Source organism: Oncorhynchus nerka, linkage group LG3 (genome assembly GCF_034236695.1).
Source record: "Oncorhynchus nerka isolate Pitt River linkage group LG3, Oner_Uvic_2.0, whole genome shotgun sequence".
Taxonomy (NCBI): Eukaryota; Metazoa; Chordata; class Actinopteri; order Salmoniformes; family Salmonidae; genus Oncorhynchus; species Oncorhynchus nerka.
Genome location: NC_088398.1, coordinates 58,648,192 through 58,670,479, shown reverse-complemented (window position 1 = coordinate 58,670,479; position 22,288 = coordinate 58,648,192). Strand labels below are relative to the sequence as shown.

The window sequence follows — 22,288 nt, the reverse complement described above, 5'->3', positions numbered from 1 at the left end:
ATGCAGGCTCAAATAGAGAATAAATATAAAACAGATGAAGGAAGAGAGCTGCTTATAATAAATCATTAAAAAGGGTGAAGATAAATGTGTGGTATAAACCAAATGGACTATCACTATAAAACGTACTGCGAGGAACTCTTTGAGGCGGTCCTCAATGCTGCCCTTGTGGATGGTGAATAAAGCTGCAGCGATCTGGTTTATAGCTTTAGCCAGACAGTGGATGTTGTTGCAGTGACCTGTGAAAGGATGACAGACAAGAAGATATTAGTGTCTCGACTATGTCTTTAAACACTGTGGGTAAAACGGTCTACTGTATCTCACAGCTCTGTTAACAAGGACGATTATGAAGGAACCATATCAATAAGTATAACAACAAATGTCATAGAACATATAATATACATAGAACATATACTTCATGTATCTAAGAACAGGTACCTTGGATAGCAGGGCTATACTGGGACATGACGTTGCTTGCCAAGGTGGGCATAGAGACCGCCACAAAGACCATCAGCAGGCACGCTATCTTGTACTCTTCCTCTGGACTGATGTTCTCTGTTACCAAAGAAAGGAAATGTCCGTTAACACCATCAGGGGGATCTATTATGGATATTATCCAAAAATGAAGACCCTCTAGCCAAGACAAACTGCATTATGGCTCCCTAATTAACTGTAATTTATATTTACAGGACTGGGAGGGGATTCAACTATGTGGACCCAATAAGGGGTAGGTGTGCCTCCCAAATGGCACACTATTCCCTATGGGCCCAGGTCAAAAGTAGTGCACTACATAGGGAATAGGGTGCCATTTGTGACACATCTGAGGAGATGAGGTTGAGGGTTGATAACTATTTTGAAAGTAAACAGAGGTTTGTATAAAAACAGCCGCGGTGTATAACAGAAATGTCTTCACTGGCCAAAAGGCCCCCAGGGCTCTTAGTAGCTCTGAGTTAAAACAATGTTATTTAGTATTTTCCTTAGAGCAACAGAGAGCGGTTGGGAACTTGAGGAGAGCCATTGGCGTCGTCCTAAATGGCACCCTATTCCCTATATAGTGCAATACCTTTGACCAAACCCCTATATATGGGTTGGGTGCCAATTTCGGATGCGCCCAGAGAGGAATCTCTAGTAATAGGGTGCCATTTGGGAAGCACACTAGGGCCCTTTTGTGCACTATATAGTGAATTGTTGGGTGCAGAAATTGGACTGGACTTTGTGGATATGGCTGCAGGCTACATGACTTGACAACTTAATACCAGTGTGCATAAGCATCAACATGTCCAAATGTTACCTAAACAAATGCCTGGCCTATCTGTTGCGATTATGAAATTGACAGGACATATTTATTTTTCATTTATGAAAGCTTTGATTTTGACTACAGAGTGGAATGCAGTTCTAATGCTTGTCCAACTGTCACGCTCTCTGACATGATCGATAGATTACTTTTCAAACTGTGAGATTTCAACAGTGAGTCAGTTATCCCTTTACACAGCATGTGGACACGGAACTCAGGCTATGAGGCATATGAGTAATAGTCATCATTTCAGCTAAACAACTTAACATACACTACATGACCACAAGTATGTGGGCACCTGCTTGTCAAACATCTCATTCCAAAATCATGGGCGACATTATGGAGTTGGTCCCCTCTTTGCTGCTATAACAGCCTCCACTCTTCATGGAAAGCTTTCCACTAGATGTTGGAACATTGCTGCGGGGACTGGTTTCCATTCAGCCACAAGAGCATTAGTGAGGTCGGGCATTGATGTTGGGCGATTAGGTCTGGCCAGTCGGTGTTCTATTTTATCCTAAAGGTGTTTGATGGGGTTGAGGTCAGGGCTCTGTGCAGGCCAGTCAAGTTCTTCCACACCGATCTCGGCAAACTATTTCTGTATGGACCTCGCTTTGTGCACGGGGGCACTGTCATGCTGAAACAGAAAAGGGCCTTCCTAAAACTATTGCCACAAAGTTGGGAGCACAGAATCGTCCACAATGTCATTGTATGCTGTAGTGTTAAGATTTCCCTTCACTAAAACTAAGGGGCTTAGCTCGAACCATGAAAAACAGCCCCAGATCATTATTCCTCTTTCACCAAATTTGTTGGCACTATGTATTAGGGCAGGTAGCGTTCTCCTGGCATCGGCCAAACCCAGATATGTCCGTCGGACTGCCAGATGGTGAAGCATGGCAGCGAGCTTTACATCACTCCAGCCGCCGATTGGCATTGTGCATGGTGATCTTAGGCTTGTGTGTGACTGCTCGGCCATTGAAACCCATTTCATGAAGCTTCCGGACAGTTCTTGTGCTGACATTGGTTCCAGAGACAGTTTGGAACTCGGTAGTGAATGTTGCAACCGAGTACAGATGATTTTTTACACGCTACGAGTTTCAGCACTCGACAGCACTCCCGTTCTCTGAGCTTGTGAGGCCTACCACTTTGCTTCTGAGCCGTTGTTGCTCCTAGACATTTCCACTTCACAATAACAGCACTTACAGTTGACCAGGACAGCTCTATCAATGGGTGTGGCTGAAATTCACGAATCCACTCATTTGAAGGGTGTCCACATACTTTTGTATATATAGTGTATGTGTCCAGATTTCTCAATTGAGGCTTAAGTCAAATGTTATTTTTATATTTTATAAAAGTACAAAATGGTATAATACACTGTAGTTGGAGGAAACATGGGAGAAGTTGATAATCATGTTATTCGACATATGAGAAAATGCTCTTGAAAGATTTTGATGGGATTTTCACACTTCCTAGAGAGCGCTTCTTTGTTTATATCCATTCAGCACCGTTCACAGCCTCTTAAGGCTTAGCCCCACCCCACCCACGTAAACACGTGTGAGTCAGCATGGCATTGCCCTCCAGAATGTAAGACTCTCTACTTAAACCCAGCTAAATTTATGGAGCTGTAGCAACACTTTTTCAGTTGTCCATAGCTATATCTTTCCAGAAAATCTGAGGTAGCAAAGATGATCTATATACTAACTAGGAAAGCTCCCATTCTGTAGACAGAAGCCTGTGACATGACAGACCAATCAGGACTCATATCTCAGGATGTCCAAACACTCCTTATCTCAGCCAATCATGACTGTTATGGGTATACTTGTCATCGGCAAGGACTAGGGAGTTTTTTAGGATAAAAAGAAAAAGAATACAGCTAGGCAAAGTAAAAATACTAGAGAAAAAAACGGTTCTGTTTGCTTTCCAACAGACACTGGGAGACAAATTCACCTTTCAGCAGGACAATAAGCCGGACTTAAAACACAAGGCCAAATATACACTGGAGTTGCTTACCAAGATGACATTAAATGTTCCTGAGTGGCCGTACTACAGTTTTAACTTAAATTGTCTTAAAAATCTATTAAGATTCTAAAATGGCTGTCTATGGTGCATCCTATCTCACCTGACTTCTGAGAGGAGAGGGCCACCACTAAGGCAGGATCTATCTCACAGGGCAGACCTGCTGCAGATGACAGCTCATACACATTCATGGCCACCTGATGATCAACAGAGACATAAAGGACATCAGAGAATCAGACTGCTTCAAACACAATAGCCATTCATATATAATATTCATAATTATATAGCTATGCCACTTAGCAGATGCTTAAATCCAAAGAAATGTACAGTACAATGTATGTGTGTGAACCTTGTGGGACTTAGTATTCTTATGTGATCCATGTCAGAACTAAACCCACAACCTTGACCACATTAAGCTTAATTTAAAGGTCCTACTGTGTCTCTCACCTTCATGTCGGTCTCTCTTGGAATGTGATCCTTGAAATCCTCCACTGAGCTCACCAGGAATGGGATGTGGCAGGACAACACCTGGTGACAAGAAGAGGATCATGCTTTATTTCAATACAATGACAGAAAGATTAGATTAAACTAACTTTGGCATAGGGTGTAATATGAGAAAACCATCTTGAGACCGATCAAAATAATTGTGTACTGTATTGTGTCAATATATGATGCCATTCAAGTTGTGGAAAGTTAAAGGGCCGACATACATCTCGGAGTGCCTCCTGAGCAAGGGATCGGAATGAGAGGATGACTCCGATGATGGTCATCCGTTTCAGAACACTGTCGACTGCTGTAACACCAAGACAAAGAATATGCAAGTCTCACAGACAACTGACATGTCTCTAGTAATTTTACAGGTATGCAAATTAGCCTAAGGTGTTTTGTTATGTCACCTTTTCCCTTCAGCAGCCATAACCACACCCATGTAGGCAGAACAGTACTATGGGAGAAATGTATATGTTGCTTATTTGGACTTGGCAGCACTGAGCCTTGTGTCTGTCTGGCCCAGGAAAACTTTGACCAGGCCAATATAAATACAGAGTACCCACATGAGAGCTTCTTGAACAGAGAAGCCATGTGTTCAGGCTTGTCAAAGCTGGTCCTCATCTGGGTCAGAATCTCAACGTTGTCCACCACCAGTTTCTGACGAGAGGAGAAGAAGAATGAGTTGAGGGAGAGGAGTAGAAGTGGGAGAGTGAGAGAGCCTCCTAAGTGGTGAGGGGATTATTTGGGGAATCAACTAGGGATCCTAATTCCAAAGACTTTCCCCTTCTTTCGCACAACAGGAAAAGGCCCTTACCATCAACAGATGGTGCACTATCAAATCAAAATCAAATTTATTTATATAGCCCTTCGTACATCAGCTGATATCTCAAAGTGCTGTACAGAAACCCAGCCTAAAACCCCAAACAGCAAGCAATGCAGGTGTAGAAGCACGAGGACTATATACCGCACTACCTTTGGCTCTGGTCAAAAGTAGTGCACGATGGGCTCTGATCAAAAGTACTGCACTATGTAGGGAATAGGGTGCCATTTGGGATGCATACAAAATTAGAAGCCTGTACTTTTTTTGCGATGGGTGTCTTGGCGCAATGTTCAGGCAGTCATGTGTGCGGCTCACAATGGGTTGCATGCTTTCTACTTGTTCAGTTTGCTTTGAGAGCGTTCGCCGATAACGTGTTTTGTGTTAAGTCATTTGATGAATATGGCTTGGTTTGTACAGAGACTGAATAAAACCAAAGCTTTATTCCTACATCTGATTGTGAAAAAGACACAAACATATTTTATTTTCACAAATTGCTTTCAGAAGGGAAGGGAAAAGTTTGCATGTTAGAGAATAATAAATATGTGCCAGCGCTACGTTCCAACACTAATGTGTGCTCTAGAGTAAAATACCAATTATATTATAATCTAAAGAACCGTTTGGAAAAAAAGGTCATAATATCTTGTCAGCCTGCTGCAATAAAATTAAATAGTACCCACAAAACACCAGTCTCAAAGTCAACAGTGAAGAGGCGACTCCAGGATGCTGGCCTTCTAGGCAGAATTGCAAAGAAAAAGCCATATCTCAGACTGGCCAATAAAAATAAAAGATTAAGATGGGTAAAAGATCACAGACACTGGACACCAACTCTGTCTAGAAGGCCAGCATCCGGAGTCGCCTCTTCACTGTTGACGTTGAGACTGGTGTTTTGCGGGTACTATTTAATGAAGCTGCCAGTTGAGGACTTGTGAGGATTCCGTTTCTCAAACTAGACACTCTAATGTACTTGTCCTCTTGCTCAGTTGTGCACCGGGGCCTCCCACTCCTCTTTCTAGTCTAGTTAGAGCCAGTTTGCACTGTTCTGTGAAGGGAGTAGTACACAGCGTTGTACGAGATCTTCAGTTTCTTTGGAATTTCTCGCATGGAATAGCCTTCATTTCTCAGAACAAGAATAGACTGATGAGTGTCAGAAGAAAGTTATTTGTTTCTAGCCATTTTGAGCCTGTAATTGAACCCACAAATGCTGATGCCCCAGATATTCAACTACTCTAAAGAAGGCCAGTTTTATTGCTTCTTTAATCAGAACAAAAGTTTTTAGCTGTGGTAACATAATTGCAAAAGGGTTTTCTAATGATCAATTAGCCTTTTAAAATACAAAATTTGGAGTAGCTAACATAACGTACCATTGGAACACAGGAGTGATGGTTGCTGATAATGGGCCTCTGTACGCCTATGTACAGTGGGGCAAAAAAGTATTTAGTCAGCCACCAATTGTGCAAGTTCTCCCACTTAAAAAGATGAGAGAGGCCTGTAATTTTCATCATAGGTACACTTCAACTATGACAGACAAAATGAGAAAAAAAAATCCAGAAAATCACATTGTAGGATTTTAAATTTATTTATTTGCAAATTATGGTGGAAAATAAGTATTTGGTCACCTACAAACAAGCAATATTTCTGGCTCTCACAGACCTGTAACTTCTTCTTTAAGAGGATCCTCTGTCCTCCACTCGTTACCTGTATTAATGGCACCTGTTTGAACTTGTTATCAGTATAAGACACCTGTCCACAACCTCAAACAGTCACACTCCAAACTCCACTATGGCCAAGATCAAAGAGCTGTCAAAGGACACCAGAAACCAAATTGTAGACCTGCACCAGGCTGGGAAGACTGAATCTGCAATAGGTAAGCAGCTTGGTTTGAAGAAATCAACCGTGGGAGCAATTATTACAAAATGGATGACATACAAGACCACTGATAATATCCCTCGATCTGGGGCTCCACGTAAGATCTCACCCCGTGGGGTCAAAATGAAAAAAAAAATCCCAGAACCACACGGGGGGACCTAGTGAATGACCTGCAGAGAGCTGGGACCAAAGTAACAAAGCCTACCATCAGTAACACACTACGCCGCCAGGAACTCAAATCCTGCAGTGCCAGACGTGTCCCCCTGCTTAAGCCAGTACATGCCCAGGCCCGTCTGAAGTTTGCTAGAGCATTTGGATGATCCAGCAGAAGATTGGGAGAATGTCATATGGTCAGATGAAACCAAAATATAACTTTTTAGTAAAACCTCAACTCATCGTGTTTGGAGGACAAAGAATGCTGAGTTGCATCCAAAGAACACCATACCTACTGTGAAGCATGGGGGTGGAAACATCATGCTTTGGGGCTGTTTTTCTGCAAAGGGACCAGGACGACTGATCCGTGTAAAGGAAAGAATGAATGGAGTCATGTATCGTGAGATTTTGAGTGAAAACCTCCTTCCATCAGCAGGGGCATTGAAGATGAAACGTGGCTGGGTCTTTCAGCATGACAATGATCCCAAACACACCGCCCGGGCAACGAAGGAGTGGCTTCGTAAGAAGCATTTCAAGGTCCTGGAGTGGCCTAGCCAGTCTCCAGATCTCAACCCCATAGAAAATCTTTGGAGGGAATTGAAAGTCTGTGTTGCCCAGCAAAAGCCCCAAAACATCACTGCTCTAGAGGAGATCTGCATGGAGGAATGGGCCAAAATACCAGCAACAGTGTGTGAAAACCTTGTGAAGACTTACAGAAAACATTTGACCTCTGTCATTGCCAACAAAGGGTTTATAACAAAGTAATGAGATAAACTTTTGTTATTGACCAAATACTTATTTTCCACCATAATTTGCAAATAAATTCATTAAAAATCCTACAATGTGATTTTCTGGATTTTTTTTCTAATTTTGTCTGTCATAGTTGAAGTGTAGCTATGATGAAAATTACAGGCCTCTCTCATCTTTTTAATTGGGTGAACTTGCACAATTGGTGGCTGACTAAATACTTTTTTGCCCCACTGTAGATATTCCATCAAAAATCAGCAATTTCCAGCTACAATTATCATTTACAACATTAACTATGTCTACATTGTATTTCGGATCAATTTGATGTTATTTTAAATGGACAAAAACATGGACATTTCTAAGCGACCCCAAACTTTTGAATGGTAGTGTAGATCTATTAGGACTGATTTTGGTGCTAATTTAGATGTATTAGTTTGGCTAGCTGCTTTCGCAACACTTATCACTAACACTAAATTAATTTAGTGTCAGTCAGTTAGTCAAGTGTCAGTCAGTTAGCAGTTAGAGGATACCAGTAACCCACACTGCCTCTGTTCTGCTGTGGGTCTGGTTCTGTTTCCAGGGGAAAACTCTGCTTCTGGAAAGACCCTCTAACCTCTAATGACTCATACTGCCAAGGCTTCATCTGAAATAGCACCCTATTCCCTATATAGTTCACTACTTTTGACCAGATCCCATAGGAGACCACCATAGGACCCAGGTCAAAAGATGTACAATATATAGGTCTCTCAAACTCAACTCTGGACCCCAAAGTCAGTTCCACTGCATTTTTTTGTGGTTCCCCTCTAATCAGGGACTGATTTAGACCTGGGACACCAGGTGGGTGCAATTACTTATCAGGTAGAACATAAAACCAGCAGGCTCTGGACTTCGTAGGGTAAGAGTTGAATACCCCTGATATAGGGGATAGGGTCGCATTTCGTATACACACTAAGAATTATAGAAGAGAGAAACTCGGGCTGTGTTCTTTAGGTACCAAAAGGAACAAACCTGTCCAAAACAGGGGACAGACTTTCTGGAAGTGTGTCATAAGAAATGCTAAATGTATTTTATATTTTGCTACGAGGTGCCCTAATGAACATGACCCAGCCTGACCTGGGTTAACCCTGGATGACCTCTACCATTAACCCTTGATCTCTGTGACCCAAGTGACTCCTCACCTTGAGCTCGGCCACCTGGGAGGAGATGTGCCACATGAGGCTCTCACTGAGGAACTTCATCCCATAGGGCCCCAGCAGCTCCGACAGGGACCGCATCTCTGAAAAGAAGAGAAGAAGAAGAAAATAGGAATAAGATGACTTTATTGCCCAATACGTCCATGAATGACCGGTGGTCTACTTTAATCCAACCCATCCAACACAAGGTCATGGAAATGTTCTGTCATCTACTGTCTACTTTATTGTTGGCTACTTTATTGTCCAATGAATGTCCAAGATACATGTGTTTTCCTGCTTTATCCCGACCCCTCGATATAAGATCATGGGAGAGTTCTGTTAGTGATTCTTAGCTCCATCCAACACTGCTATGGCTATAAACACAGTTTAAATATTCTATGTAGTAAATTATTACTCATACTCTCAGTACCATGAGTCTATTGGTGTCTAAAAGGACAGCATAACTTACCTGAGATATCAGAGTATTCCTCTGCATTGAAGGTGAGCTCGTTCTCCGTAGGTAGGTTTACAAAAGCCTTCATGGCTGGGAAGTAAGCTATGTGTCCATTGCTAACTTGGCGCAGTAAAGTCTCCAGATACCTGTAGTACAGAGAGAATGTATGGCTTGTCATGTTGGTGGTTATCTGATGGAATGGAAGGCATGATCAAGGCTGGTATTCAGACCAACCCAGATGAACAACCTGCGCACTGCGATAGACTTTTAGAGGCAATTTCTCAGATGTTCACAGAGACCACGTTCATCGCAGATGTCGACTCAAGCAGAAGTCACCATTCAAACTCAATTGCAGTGCACAGGACATTTACCTGCGTTGGTTTGAATCAAGGCTCAGAGCTGTTATTCTCAAACAGACAGAAAGTGGAAATTCATATTGTTTTGTGAATGTATTCCAGTTGGTGAAGAGGCAAGTGATTGGTTGGTTGGTTGGGGTTAGGAGGTTAAGGTTAGGTGGTTAGGAGGTTAGGGTTAAGAAGTTAAGGGGTTAGGACTCACCAGTTGGTGTAGAGGCTAGTGATGGTTGGTTCTCCGTGACTGTCCAGATGTTGTGTCTGCTGCAGCAGCACGTTGTTGAACACCCTGGTGATATCTATCTGAACATAGTTCTCTATGCTCTGGAGCACAGTCATGTAAGCCCTGACACTGGTCAGCAGCTCAGACGGTTTGGCTATCTCCTGGGTCGCTTGGTTATACATGGTCATTCCCACGATAGACCTAGAGATGGAACGAAACAGGATCAATCTGTTAATCAATCTAGAGCAGTGGTCACCAACGGTTTTTGAGGCAAGATCACTTTCTGAGTCAAAATGCAAGCCAAGATCTACCGTAATTTGTATTTATTTATACAGGACTTAAAAACGTAAGCCTATGCAGCAACATTACCCTATTAAAAACGGGGTTGAGGAGGTTTGTGCAGTAGGTTATAGGCCCAAAACCTTATCACCCCATTTTGGCTTTGCTTGAATTGCTCTGCCAATGCATTGTTGTTCTTCTCAGACAAAAAAAAAGAAATCTACATTTGAGGTAGGCTGGTAATAGATCAGTTGTTGTATTACTTGTGAGGCACAGCTGAGTGAGCATACATTTAAATCATTAGCTTTTTTATTTTACTTGGCTGATGGTGACTGCAGCAGACTGAGGGTCCGCCTCTCAACGTCCTTCTGCTGTCCCTTTCCTCCACTGACACTAACCAAAAAGGGACGCCGTCTTTCAGCTGATGGTGAAACTCGAGTCACAACGCATTATTTCTGCCTCATGCACAAATGAATGTTGTTACTCCCATGACCAGAGAAATTGAAATATTCCTTGATATAAAACTTTACCCTAGCTGCTAATAATAATAACAACGCAAGTCTATAGATACACTTTCCTACTCATTCATTGCAGCTGCAGTGCTGGTTGTAACGTGAGAGGCAGTAGGGAGAACGTGCATTTTATGTTTTAGGTTTATAAAAGAGTTAAATAGAAAGTGTTGATAGTGCTGACTAAGAACTTAAACATGAACTCACTCATAAAAACAGCATCTCTTTGCTGTATTAGTTGACAGTCTCTCCCTGGTCATGGTTTTAAACATTTTGAAATCTCATTGTATTAACTTTGCTGTAGCTTTCTTTTGTACCTGCAACATTACTGCAGACACGGTAATCTGAGCCATCTGAATGGCCAGTGGTAGGCCTATAGTGCACTTGATTTGCTCCCCCCAGGCCCGCCGGGAAGGCAGTTTGAAACATTTTCATATGTCTCAAGGTACAAAATGGGAACACGTTGCCTACCCAGTGCGCAGGGCAGCTGAATCAGGTGCACCTACCTCCAACAGTGCAATTCGCTTATCGTTGTGTTTTTTACAGAGGTGTTTGGCGATCGACTAGGATCTGTCCCAGTCTCAAATCTCTGGAAGACTGAAACAGATTTCCCTCAAGAATTTCCCTGTATTTAGCGCCGCCCAGTCACTGCCATTGAAAAACATCCCCACAGCATGATGAGGCCAACACCATGCTTCACTGTGGTGTTCTCGGGGTGATGAGAGGTTTTGGGTTTGTGCCAGATATAGCGTTTTCCTTAAGTTTGGGGAGTCTCCCACATGCCTTTTGGCGAAGACCAAACGTGTTTGCTGATCTAGAGCATGATGACCAATTCTTTGCAATTCACTGACAGAGGCTGAGAGGGCGTTCATATTGTCCTGGAAGTAGATATTTAACCGGCAGATCCAAAGGTTAAGGTTAGGCATATAGGGATCAATCAGTCAATATAATGTATTTATAAAGTACTTTTTACATCAGCAAATGGTGCCTGTTAGTTACATGGACTCCAGGGAGTTTGGGCGAGTCTTCAACAATGTTCAACAATGGCTGTATTGTTTTCTCTAATCCCTAACTTTTCCATATTTCTACGTAGATAACTTGGTTGCGCAGCTGAAGGTGTGGAGCAGGCAGATCGGATCAAACATGGTAGGGTTTAAAAACTATGGCGCCTGATCGATCATTAGGAACATTTAGTAATTAGCATTTTTTCTCATCTGTCTGAAGTGTGCTGGGAACTGGGAACATAAGGGCAGTAAAACTTTTATCCTGCGCTGACCTTAAGGAGCGGAGCAGGGCGTAGTGGTAAGTGGCGGTAATAGGGTGTGTGTTTATGTGCATGGTAATAGGCCCAGTGAATGCCTTTGTATGTGTGAGTGTGCCGTTGTGTGTTAATGGTAATAGGCTCTCATATCTGGGAAACACGGGAGAAGTTCACGGCCCGGGGGAGAGGGGTTAGCCAACGTCACACACACACACACACACACACACACACACACACACACACACACACACACACACACACACACACACACACACACACACACACAGAGAGGGGCCAGCCAAAGCACATACGTCACAACCCTAACTCCCACAGAGGAAAATACCTGTTCCTCTCCAGCACAATGTTTATTTCATTGGACCGGTCAGGCCCAATTCTGGACGCGCGTCAAAAATCACTCTGATCCCAGAAAACATGTCTGCTGGACCAATAAATCACACAGATAAAATCATAAACCCCTGAGAGATTTTTTGTTAAACTCTGCCTGGGGATTGTAATTATACTGAACAAAAATATAAATGCAACTTGCAGCAATTTCAATGATTTTACTGAGTTACAGTTCAAATCAGTCAATTGAAATAAATAAATTAGGCCTAATCTATGGATTTCACATGACTGGGAATACAGATATGCATCTGTCTGTTGGTCACAGATACCTTAAAAAAGGTATTGGCATAGATTAGAAAACTAGTCACTATCTGGTGTGACCATTTGCCTCATGCAGCGCGACATCTCCTTTGCATAGAGTTGATCAGGCTGTTGATTGTGGACAGTGGAATGTTGTCCCACTCATCTTCAATAGCTGTGCAAAGTTGCTGGATATTGGCGGGAACTGGAACATGCTGTCATACATGTCAATCCAGAGCATCCCAAACAAGCTCAATGGGTGACATGTCTGGTGAGTATGCAGGCCATGGAAGAACTGGGACATTTTCAGCTTCCAGGAATTGAGTACAGATCCTTGAGACAAGGGGCTGTGCATTATCATGCTGAAACATGAGATGATGGTGGCTGAATGACACGACAATGGGCCTCAGGATATCGTCACGGTATCTCTGTGTATTCAAATTACAATTGATAAAATGCTATTGTGTTCATTGTCCGTAGCTTATGCCTGCCCATACCATAACCCCACCGCCACCACTCTGGTGGACATTCCTTAAATCAGCATGCCAATTGCACGCTCCTTCAGACATCTGTGGCATTGTGTTGTGTGACAAAACTGCACATTTTAGAGTGACCTTTTATTGTCCCTTTATCTTTGTAATGATCATGCTGTTGAATCAGCTAATTGATATGCCACACCTGTCAGGTGGATGGATTATCTTGGCAAAGGAGAAATGCTCACTAACAGGGATGTAAACAAATTTGTGCACAAAATGTAAGAGAAATTAGCTTTTTGTGCATATGGAACATTTTCACCTCATGAAACATGGGACCAACACTTTACATGTTGAGTTTATATTTTTGTTTAGTGTAATATCTACAAATGGATGACAATGTTCCTTGATTTATAACAATAAACTAATCCTCAATGCCTTTCTGCGTGAGATAATCAATGGATTGGATTGGTGTTTGGGGGAGGAGAAGCAAGTTTCGTAACTGACCAGCTAACGTTACAACACAGTGGAAACAGAGAGAGAGAGCAGTCAGACTATCTGCAGGAATTCACCCATAGCCTTCTGTGAAGACTGGTATTGTAATAAAAGAGTGGACACCCTGAGTGTGTTTGTGTGTTCGTGTCCATGTGTGTGTGTGTCTGCAAGCACATATGTGTACTCACTTGGTGAAGCGTATCTCCAGGTGTGAGGTGAGGTACTCCCTAGGAGTGAAAGTGTGTTCCCATATCACCATGTTGGGTACGTAGTTGATGGAGAAACACAGCTCGGACAACGCCGTGTGAAGCTTATCCAGGCTAAGAACACACACACACATCAGTTAGGCATTAAAACCTCATTTGGTTCAGATTAAAGGGGAAATCTGTGACAGAGCAGATGGATTAAATTCCTCCAGCACCACAGCTACTGTTGTTTTTACACCCCCCTTTTTTGGCTCAGACCTGAATCTATATTATTATACTAGCCCTGCTGGTGGTCTGTTTCTATGTATCTTACTGGAAGCTGAGAATTAGGAGTAGAGTCGAGAATTAGGAGTAGCGTAGTATAATAAGCAGGGAGGGCAAGTGGTGAAAATATATTTTAGCATGGTATTATTCAAACACAGTGGGAAATAAAGTTTGACCAGGGCCCATACTAGTGCACAATGTAGGGAATAGGATGCCATTTTGGATGCATGTAGACCATGACTTGCAAAACCATCGATTAATAGTGTACTGTTGAAAACATCTGAAAGTGGAGAGGAGGTCATGGAGTGCAGAAGTGGGGGTGGAAGTGGCCATGTCTCTGTGTTTCAGGCCTCTTTCCAAATTTGTCTTTCCTTTATTCCTCGGAATTGGAGGAGAATATCCAAGGTTCCATCCCCGTGGACATTCTCCAATTTGTTTTGAGAAAGAGGAGAGGACGAATCGAGTAAAGACACATTGGGAAAGAGTCCCTAACCTTACTGAGGGACCCCACAGAGTATACACTACTTACTTGGTGACCAGCAGCCTGTTTTTCCTCATGCTCTCTACTCCAGGCTTCTCTCTCTCAGGCTCGCCTTTCTTCCCCATCTGCTTCTTTGACTTCTTGTTCACCGCCTGACTGATGGTTTTGGCACAATGTTTTGGCAGCAGCTACAACAGGAGCAACAGGAAAACCCCTTTAACACCCACAGACCAATAAGGAATGAAGTGACAAATTATATTTCGAAAGCACTTAGTTGGAACGTGCACAACTTAAGGCTATATTGTGTTCTATTTATTGTATATGACCGAAATAGAATTACGAAAAGTATCTGACTTAAGACCTACAGTTGAAAAACGTAAATGGCTAGTGGATAGGTTCAGTTCCAACATACGAATCAACAAGTTATGCACTCACTTTAAGCCTAAATCACTAGGCCTAAACTGTGTTTGGGAAACGGCCCTTCCTCAGAAATGATAATAAATTAGATGGTTATGGAATGACACAAGCGGTTATGAGAGCAGACCCAGACCCCTCGCTCCAAACCCCTGATTAATTCATCACCATGACAACATGCACTCACCTCGTTGCTTAGCATTAGTGCTGAGCGATTAACCAAAAGGTATTTAGAACAACTAACTGAACAACATTGGTTAAATTATTTGAATTCCATTTAGTTTAGTTTTTTTTCTGTGAGCAGCTCTGTGAGCTGAATTGCGCTGCATTTTCTCTAGAGATAAATCAGATCATACATGAACGGTGCGATGTAGTAGGGAGTTGTAGTTTCCAACAAGCCAATGTTCGACATAATTTAGCGCAGAAAATGTGATAATTAGCTTAACCATAATCAATTGCGTGCCTACTTGTCCGGTCTGTGTTTCTTTTACACCCGCTACGTAAGAGACCAGAAGAATGCGCTACATAGAGAGCAGTTGCCTCGAGAGGTATTTTTACCTGAAAATACATGGTACTTCGAGAGGTATTTTGACCTGAAAATAGAAGATACTTCGAACGGTATTTTTACCTAAAAATACATGATACTTCGAGAGGCATTTTTACTTGAAAATACATTATACTTCGAGAGGCATTTTTACCTGAAAATACATGATACTTCGAGAGGTATTTTTACCTGAAAATACATGATCTAAGAAGTGATTGATAGACAGTTGGTATTCAGCAGTCATAAAATTATACCTTATTTTACATTGAAGAACTACTAAAATTTTGATTTTATCACAGCATAGGCAGCAGCTTTATAGAGATGAGATAAAACATATTTAATATACACAAAAACTTTAATATTTTATTAAAGTAAAGTAATGTGAATAAATTATGGTTAATAAGTGATAAGCAGTAATGGGCAGTCACTACCATCACGGGACTTTTATTCATTATTGTATTCTGTGTTATTACAGCATTCAACCCACATAATACATACTGTAGTGCATTAAATGTTTACAAAAAATGTTTAATGAAATCAAAAATCTTGATTATTTTTTAAATAATCAAACCAAAACCGAACCGACTTCAAAAAGCATTTATCACTACTTAGTATGGACTGTGATTAATCACCATGACAACAGAACCTCACCTGGTCGCTGAGCGTGCATTGCTCGGTGCAGATGTCTGTGATGAGGTTGCGGGCCTGTTTAGCCATTTCATCCAGAAACATGTTGCACAGGGACAGGCTTCGGTCGCCTATGTGGTGCCTCTGTAGGAAGGGAAGAAAATGTTGTTATCTTGGGGAAAGCTACACTATATATATAAAAGTATGTGGACACCCCTTCAAATTGGTAGATTTGGCTATTTCAGACACACCCGTTGCTGACAGGTGTATAAAATCAAGTACACAACCATGCAATCTCCAAAGACAAAGATTGGCAGGATAATGGCCTTACTGAAGAGCTCAGTGACTTTCAATGTGGCACCGTCATAGGATGCCACCTTTCCAACATGTCAGTCTGTCTGATTTCTGCCCTGATAGAGCTGCCCTGGTCAACACTCACTACAGTTCCAAACTGCCTCTGGAAGTAACGTCAGCACAAGAACTGCTCGTCGGGAGCTTCATGAAATGGGTTTCCATGGCCAAGCAGCCACACACAAGCCTAAGATCACCATGCGCAATGCCAAGCGTTAGCTGGAGTGGTATAAAGCTCACCACCATTGGACTCTGGAGCAGTTGAAACGTGTTCTCTGCTGTGAGGAATCCCGCTTCACCATCTGGCAGTCCAACGGACAAATCTGGATTTGGCGGATGCCAGGAGAACACTACCTGCCTGAATGCATAGTGCAAACCTTAACTTTTGGTGGAGGAGGAATAATGGTCTGGGGCTGTTTTTGATGGTTCGGGCTAGGCCCTAGTTCCAGTGAATGGAAATCTTAACGCAACAGTATACAATGACATTCTAATGCTCTTGTGGCTGAATGGAAGGAAGTCCCCACAGTAATGTTCCAAGAAGAGAGGAGGATGTTATAACAGGAAAGGTGGGACCAACTACATATTAATGCCCATGATTTTGGAATGAGATGTTCACATACTTTTGGTAATGTAGTGTATATAGGAGATTGGCTGGTGGTTGCACAGTAGATGGTTTGGTGAATGGCTGTTTGTTAGCCTGGTCCCAGATCTAATTCCTTCAGTAGATGTCATTGCCAAACAGATCTAGAACCAGCTGTTTGTAGGAAGAGATGGTCTGAGTGAACCTGTCATTCATAGGTAGCCAACCCTTAACCTTCCCCACTGACCAAACAGTATACACTGACACACTAAAACTGGTCACACACAGTCCCCACACACAACTCTGGTCAAACAGTGCACACACCCTCTAATCTGCGAGAAAAGTCTATCTGATGCTAAGACTGACCTTTGACTGAAGTTCCGTGATCTTAGTTTTGTTCCAAATGGCACCCTATTCCCTATATAGTGAACAACGTTTGACCAGGGATCTCGTGAAACGTAATGCACTATATAGGGAATAGGGTGCCATTTGAGATGCAGGCCTTTTACTGTTAATATAAACTGCTGTAAAAAGTTTTCTGTGCAAGATGGAAATATTCTTGGAAACATTTAGAGCTTTTCCAACATAAATAACTTTTGCAGCTGTCCAAAGCTGTGCGGAATGGACATAGGAAGAGGAACATTTTGAAGACATGCTGAGAGAGGGAGTTTTGTGTTTGAATAAGTGAAATCCAAGCCTTCTATGTCTCAATAAATCTATTTTATTTCTCTAAGTGCACTCAGACAGCTCTTAAGCAAAAGGCTCTCCCTTGACCACTTTGCTCGGCCACATGAGAACGCCTATTGTGCCACTTATTGTGCCGCCTATTTCAGTACCGTTTTTCAACCAATTAAGAGTTAAAATATGTCTTATTTACCAAACTAAATGGATATTAGAAGGCAACATGTTTGTTAGGAACAAACACTTCATGATATGTGCCTGGTGTATTTCAAAAGAGAGGGAAACAGAAATCTGTTGTGGAGCTTGTGTGTGCTGAGGGCTTTCACATTCCCCCTGAGAGTAGCTAGTAGATGCACCAGTGTATGGTTCAATTACAGATGTAATAAATCATGATTTTCAGCCCTCTGCTTCTCGGTACACATCTGGGTACATTGACCACAGCTCTGGACGCTTCGTTCTGCGACATTCCACAACCCACAAAAATTTGCTGTGACTTTCCTGATTCTCTGTATGACTCCATCCTGCTGCTCTGGTCACATGCCCTAACAGCATGGAAGGAAACACAGGTTGTCACAAATGGCACCCTTTTCCCCATGTAGTGCAATACTTTTGACCAGAACCCATGTGTTCAAAAGTAGTGCACTGTTTCGGGAACAGTGTTCCATTTGGGATGCACCATGGGCCCTAGCAGCACTGAGACGGAGCTGATGGAGATCCTACACACATGCAGCCTCCCTCCCTCCAATCCCCAGGTGCAACACTGACATTATTCAGTGTGTGAGACATCCTGTGAAATGGCCTGCTTCTCTGAGACTAGCAGTCCCCATAAGTGCTAGAAAACTACTGCATGAGATGAAACTCCAAATTGAATAGGTTGCTACTACACCAGGAGCTTAACCTAAGATTCCAGCTCATGGAAAGAGATCAAGTCAAACGTATTAGTATACATACAAAACATTTCAAATCTTTACATTGCAAGTATAATACACAAACATGTCTGGGTTCATTTAATAAACATGTATTTTATGTATTAATTTACCCATTATTTAAGTAGGAAAGACCCTTGAGTACCTTTTGACATTCAACTAGGAAAGAATTTTGAAAACGTATTTTGCAAGGCCGATCTGATCAATTAAATATATTAGTTATTTAGGTTGAAAATAAGATTGTTTCCTAAATGACTAGATCCCAGAGTGACCAGCCAGACCTTAGTGATGCTTGCTGTGATGTTTCGTGATACGGTCGTTACATCATATCTCAATGCGACACTTCACTCACCTCCTCAGGACAGAGCTCATGAGTGCAGCTCATGAAGTGGGTACAGAGCAGAGGGAAGGAGATGGAGTGACGAGACTGGGAGGGCAGCTCCAAACACTGCTGGAACATCTTCTCAAACGCACGACTGTAAAAGCTATCAGAGGAGAGAGAGAGAGAGGAAAGGAGAGAGAGAGAACAAAGGAGAGAGAGAGAAAGGAAAGATATTAGATGAGAGAGAGAGTAAATAGGGAAGAAATGAAGGGAGAGAGGAAAGAGCATGAGCTGCCAACTTCATCATATATCTCTGGTCCAATAATACCTCATCTCATCTCTCATCTCCTGTCCTGACCTGTCTACACCAAACATAACAAAGAAAAATAACATAACAAAACCCCTAACAGACAGTTAGTTGCCATGGGGTTTTATAGGATGAGTGATGGCTCTATAGCCTACTACCTTTTACTATGTTTTCCTTGAAAACAATTTTAACTGGATCCAATCTATTTGTATTGATGTTATGCATTTTCCTGTGTTGCAGTTTTTACTTTTGTATGTATATTTGATGTGTTTTTCTTAGTATTTTACTGCTTCAATTAAACTACCCAGCAATAATTCTTCATGTTTTTCTGAATTGGAGTCCCAAATGTAGAGCCCCTACCAGAAGATGGAGAGACTATATGACCTATTAGTTTTTACTATGTTTTAAATGTCTGTGTAACTGAACATGGAGGTAAATGTAAATGTAGACCCTAAAAGAATAAGCCCTGTGGAAAACTTATTGTCCAGGGAGTGTACTTGTACATCAAGCTGCCTCAAGCTATGGAAACATGAGATATATGCTCCTGCCCTCTGGGCTGTTCTGGTTCGTTTATTTACCAGAATATGGAGAGGTCAGATGTCTCCACCAGCATCTCCACCAGGGAATCCACCATCTTGGTGTGGAATATAATGGTATTCATCATCTTGCCCAACTCACGGTGGTCTGCGATGCCCAGAGAAGCCTTGGACACACTGGTATAGGCCTAGGGGGAAACAAGGCATTATTGGTATAGGCCTTACCAGGAGAACACTTTCTTTGGAGACACTATTAAGGTCAGCCCAGGGGAAAACAAAACGTATTAACCCTTAACAGTTCATCATTCTTTACTCATGTATGCCATGTTGTTTCCAGCTGAAGCAACTTTATATCTACAGGACCAGTCCAAAGTTTGGACATACCTACTCATTGAATGGTTTTTCTTTATTTGTACTATTTTCTACATTGTAGAATAATAGTGAAGACATCAAAACTATGAAATAACACATATGGAATCATGTAGTAACAAAAAAAGGGTTAAACAAATAAAATATATATTTTATATTTGAGATTCTTCAAAGTAGTCACCCTTCGCCTTGATGACAGCTTTGCACACTCCTGGTATTCTCTCAACCAGCTTCATGAGGTAGTCATCGTTTGTATCATGTAGTTTTAAGTCTTCGGACAAATCATAATCCTATTAGTAGCATTCCTTTCTCTCTTTCCCCAAATTCCCCCCTTTCCTAAGAATCAAATAAAAACCTGATCCGATTTAAATTTGGAAGTCAGTGGGAGTCTGGAAGGAAAAGTGTGGTTGGATGAGTTACCATGTCATTAACATCTAAGGAAAGATTTCTGGGAAGATGTCTGTGTTAACTTGATACTTGATACTACTGACAATGGCCAAACAATACAATTTCCTCCCAAAGCAAGACAGTACGCAAAACAGATACTCTGCAGAGTTCAAGACATTGCTTTCTTTGATCGTGGAGATCGTTAAAAGGAAAATGGCCACAGTTCTGAAGCCCTGAAGCAGCGATGCCATCAGTTATTTTTTTGGAGACCAAAACTACATCCCAAATGGCACCCTATTCATAGTGCACTACTTTTGACCAGAGCCCTATGTAGGGAATAGGGTGCCATTTGGGGTGCCATTTGGGACACACACCAAGGGCAGTGAAACAGCTGTCTTACCAGGGCACAACGAGTCCTTAAAGAATCCAAGTCCAAAAATAAAGCGTGAAATCCATCAAATAAAAACACACACACTTTTTGGAAAGAAGTGATTTCGAGCTACACAAGTGTGAGAAAATGCAGCGAGAGCGTTGACTCGAACATGTTCCGCTGGTTCTCAACATCTCTAAAATGCCTGCCAACTAAAAGAACATTTGATGCCAACCTAGTACCACAGCCACATAAAGACATTTAGCAGGTGCTAAACTCACACAACCACCTGTGGTTCAAAGGTCTGAGAAAGGACAATAAATAGAACAAGTAGGCAAGAGGAAAACTTAAGAGTAAGAGTATTGATATTCAAGGCCTATTTTGAAACTTTAAAGTGCTGTTGCATGGTTGTCACAATGCCATAATCAGAACAGAAATAGAAAACAGCACTGGGGAGAAAGGAGACATGAAGAAAGACAGACGAGAGAGAAAAACAAGGGTTAGGGTTTATCTTCTCTTCCCTCCATCCAGTCCAACTGTGTCTCAACCAATGTATGCTAGTTGGAGTTAGATGACATGATGCAAGACTTTGTTTAGATTAATATCACCAACATGACATCACTGTGGTAATGGCAGTTTGTATTTCTCATCCAACACGTTCACTTAATGGATCACACAAACAGCAAGAGTTTCCAAAGTAAAACTATGAAAGATTTTTTTCTTCTTGAAAATAATAAAAAGTACTTAACAGAAAGGACATTGATATGGCTTATGACAAAGTCTGTCTGCCAGAGTGCTGAAACGGCTTACATGGCATGTGGGTTATGGAAGGAGAAGAGAGTACCTTTCGAAGAAGAGTGTTCTTGTGTAACACAGACTTAGGTTCTGATCCAAACATGAATCTTTCAGGACTAAGAACTCCATCTTGATAAATTAGGATTATTCACTGTCATATTCTTACTTACAACCAGCTATTTTTAGGGATGACAGCAGCACCTGAATATGTAGGCCTATATTGTATATATAGCTAGCTGTTCATACATTTGTCAGCTGTTCTTGTACAATATGTTTAAATACTTCCTGAATTGTCTTTGTCCCTGGCAAACACTGAACCAAAGATGCATAGTGAATAAACCAACGTCCTGCTTCTTGGTATCTGAGCAGTTCTGTTTTTTCTATCCTAGTGTACAGTACGAGAGGCTGTCTGTGAAGGGTGTAGAGCAGCCAGTAGAAAAACCATGAGACTTGAGAAAATAGTTGTTCAGCTGTGTTGGGAAAACAGTTTCCATTCCACGCATATGGAAGCTTTTCTCTTTCCCCCCTGCCTTCCCTGGCCTAATTTACCGACTAAACTGAGAAACTTTTCCATGTTGAAACATTTCTTGCCGAGGCCCTGAGCTGAGAATCAGACAAAATCTCAGAGGGAACTGATTGGGACGGCCATGGCATAGCCTCTGTTCCAAATGGCACCCTACTCCCGATGAAGTGCACTACTTTTGACCAGGGCCCATAGACGTAGCCCATAGGGCCCTGGTCAAACGTATTGAACTATACAGGGAATAGGGTGCCATTTGGGACGCATCATGAAAATCCATCTGAGTGGAGGGCTGTGCCAATCGGACAACGGTGGAACAAAGAGTCGACCAACGGATCAGGGAGAGTGATGTGGGTCCCTGGCAG

At 42.0% G+C, this 22,288-nt stretch overlaps 1 protein-coding gene across 7 annotated transcripts in view; it reads right to left on the bottom strand.

Annotated features, from left to right (window-relative positions):
- The window catches only part of LOC115111459 (nck-associated protein 1), a 56,617-nt gene that overhangs the window by 3,738 nt on the left and 30,591 nt on the right, over positions 1-22,288 (bottom strand). For 6 of the 7 annotated variants that reach the window (XM_029637544.2, XM_029637515.2, XM_029637534.2 and 3 more), the window contains 14 exons: positions 19,525-19,670; positions 18,670-18,802; positions 15,804-15,923; positions 14,243-14,382; positions 13,432-13,563; positions 9,564-9,782; positions 9,021-9,151; positions 8,558-8,655; positions 4,357-4,450; positions 4,015-4,097; positions 3,752-3,832; positions 3,408-3,501; positions 436-552; positions 127-236 (listed from right to left, as the gene is read on the bottom strand). In XM_029637544.2, the coding sequence (XP_029493404.1) occupies positions 127-236; positions 436-552; positions 3,408-3,501; positions 3,752-3,832; positions 4,015-4,097; positions 4,357-4,450; positions 8,558-8,655; positions 9,021-9,151; positions 9,564-9,782; positions 13,432-13,563; positions 14,243-14,382; positions 15,804-15,923; positions 18,670-18,802; positions 19,525-19,670 (1,698 nt within the window). The remainder of the gene's footprint in view (positions 1-126; positions 237-435; positions 553-3,407; positions 3,502-3,751; positions 3,833-4,014; positions 4,098-4,356; positions 4,451-8,557; positions 8,656-9,020; positions 9,152-9,563; positions 9,783-13,431; positions 13,564-14,242; positions 14,383-15,803; positions 15,924-18,669; positions 18,803-19,524; positions 19,671-22,288) is intronic. The other variant, XM_029637524.2, reaches the window with a different exon arrangement.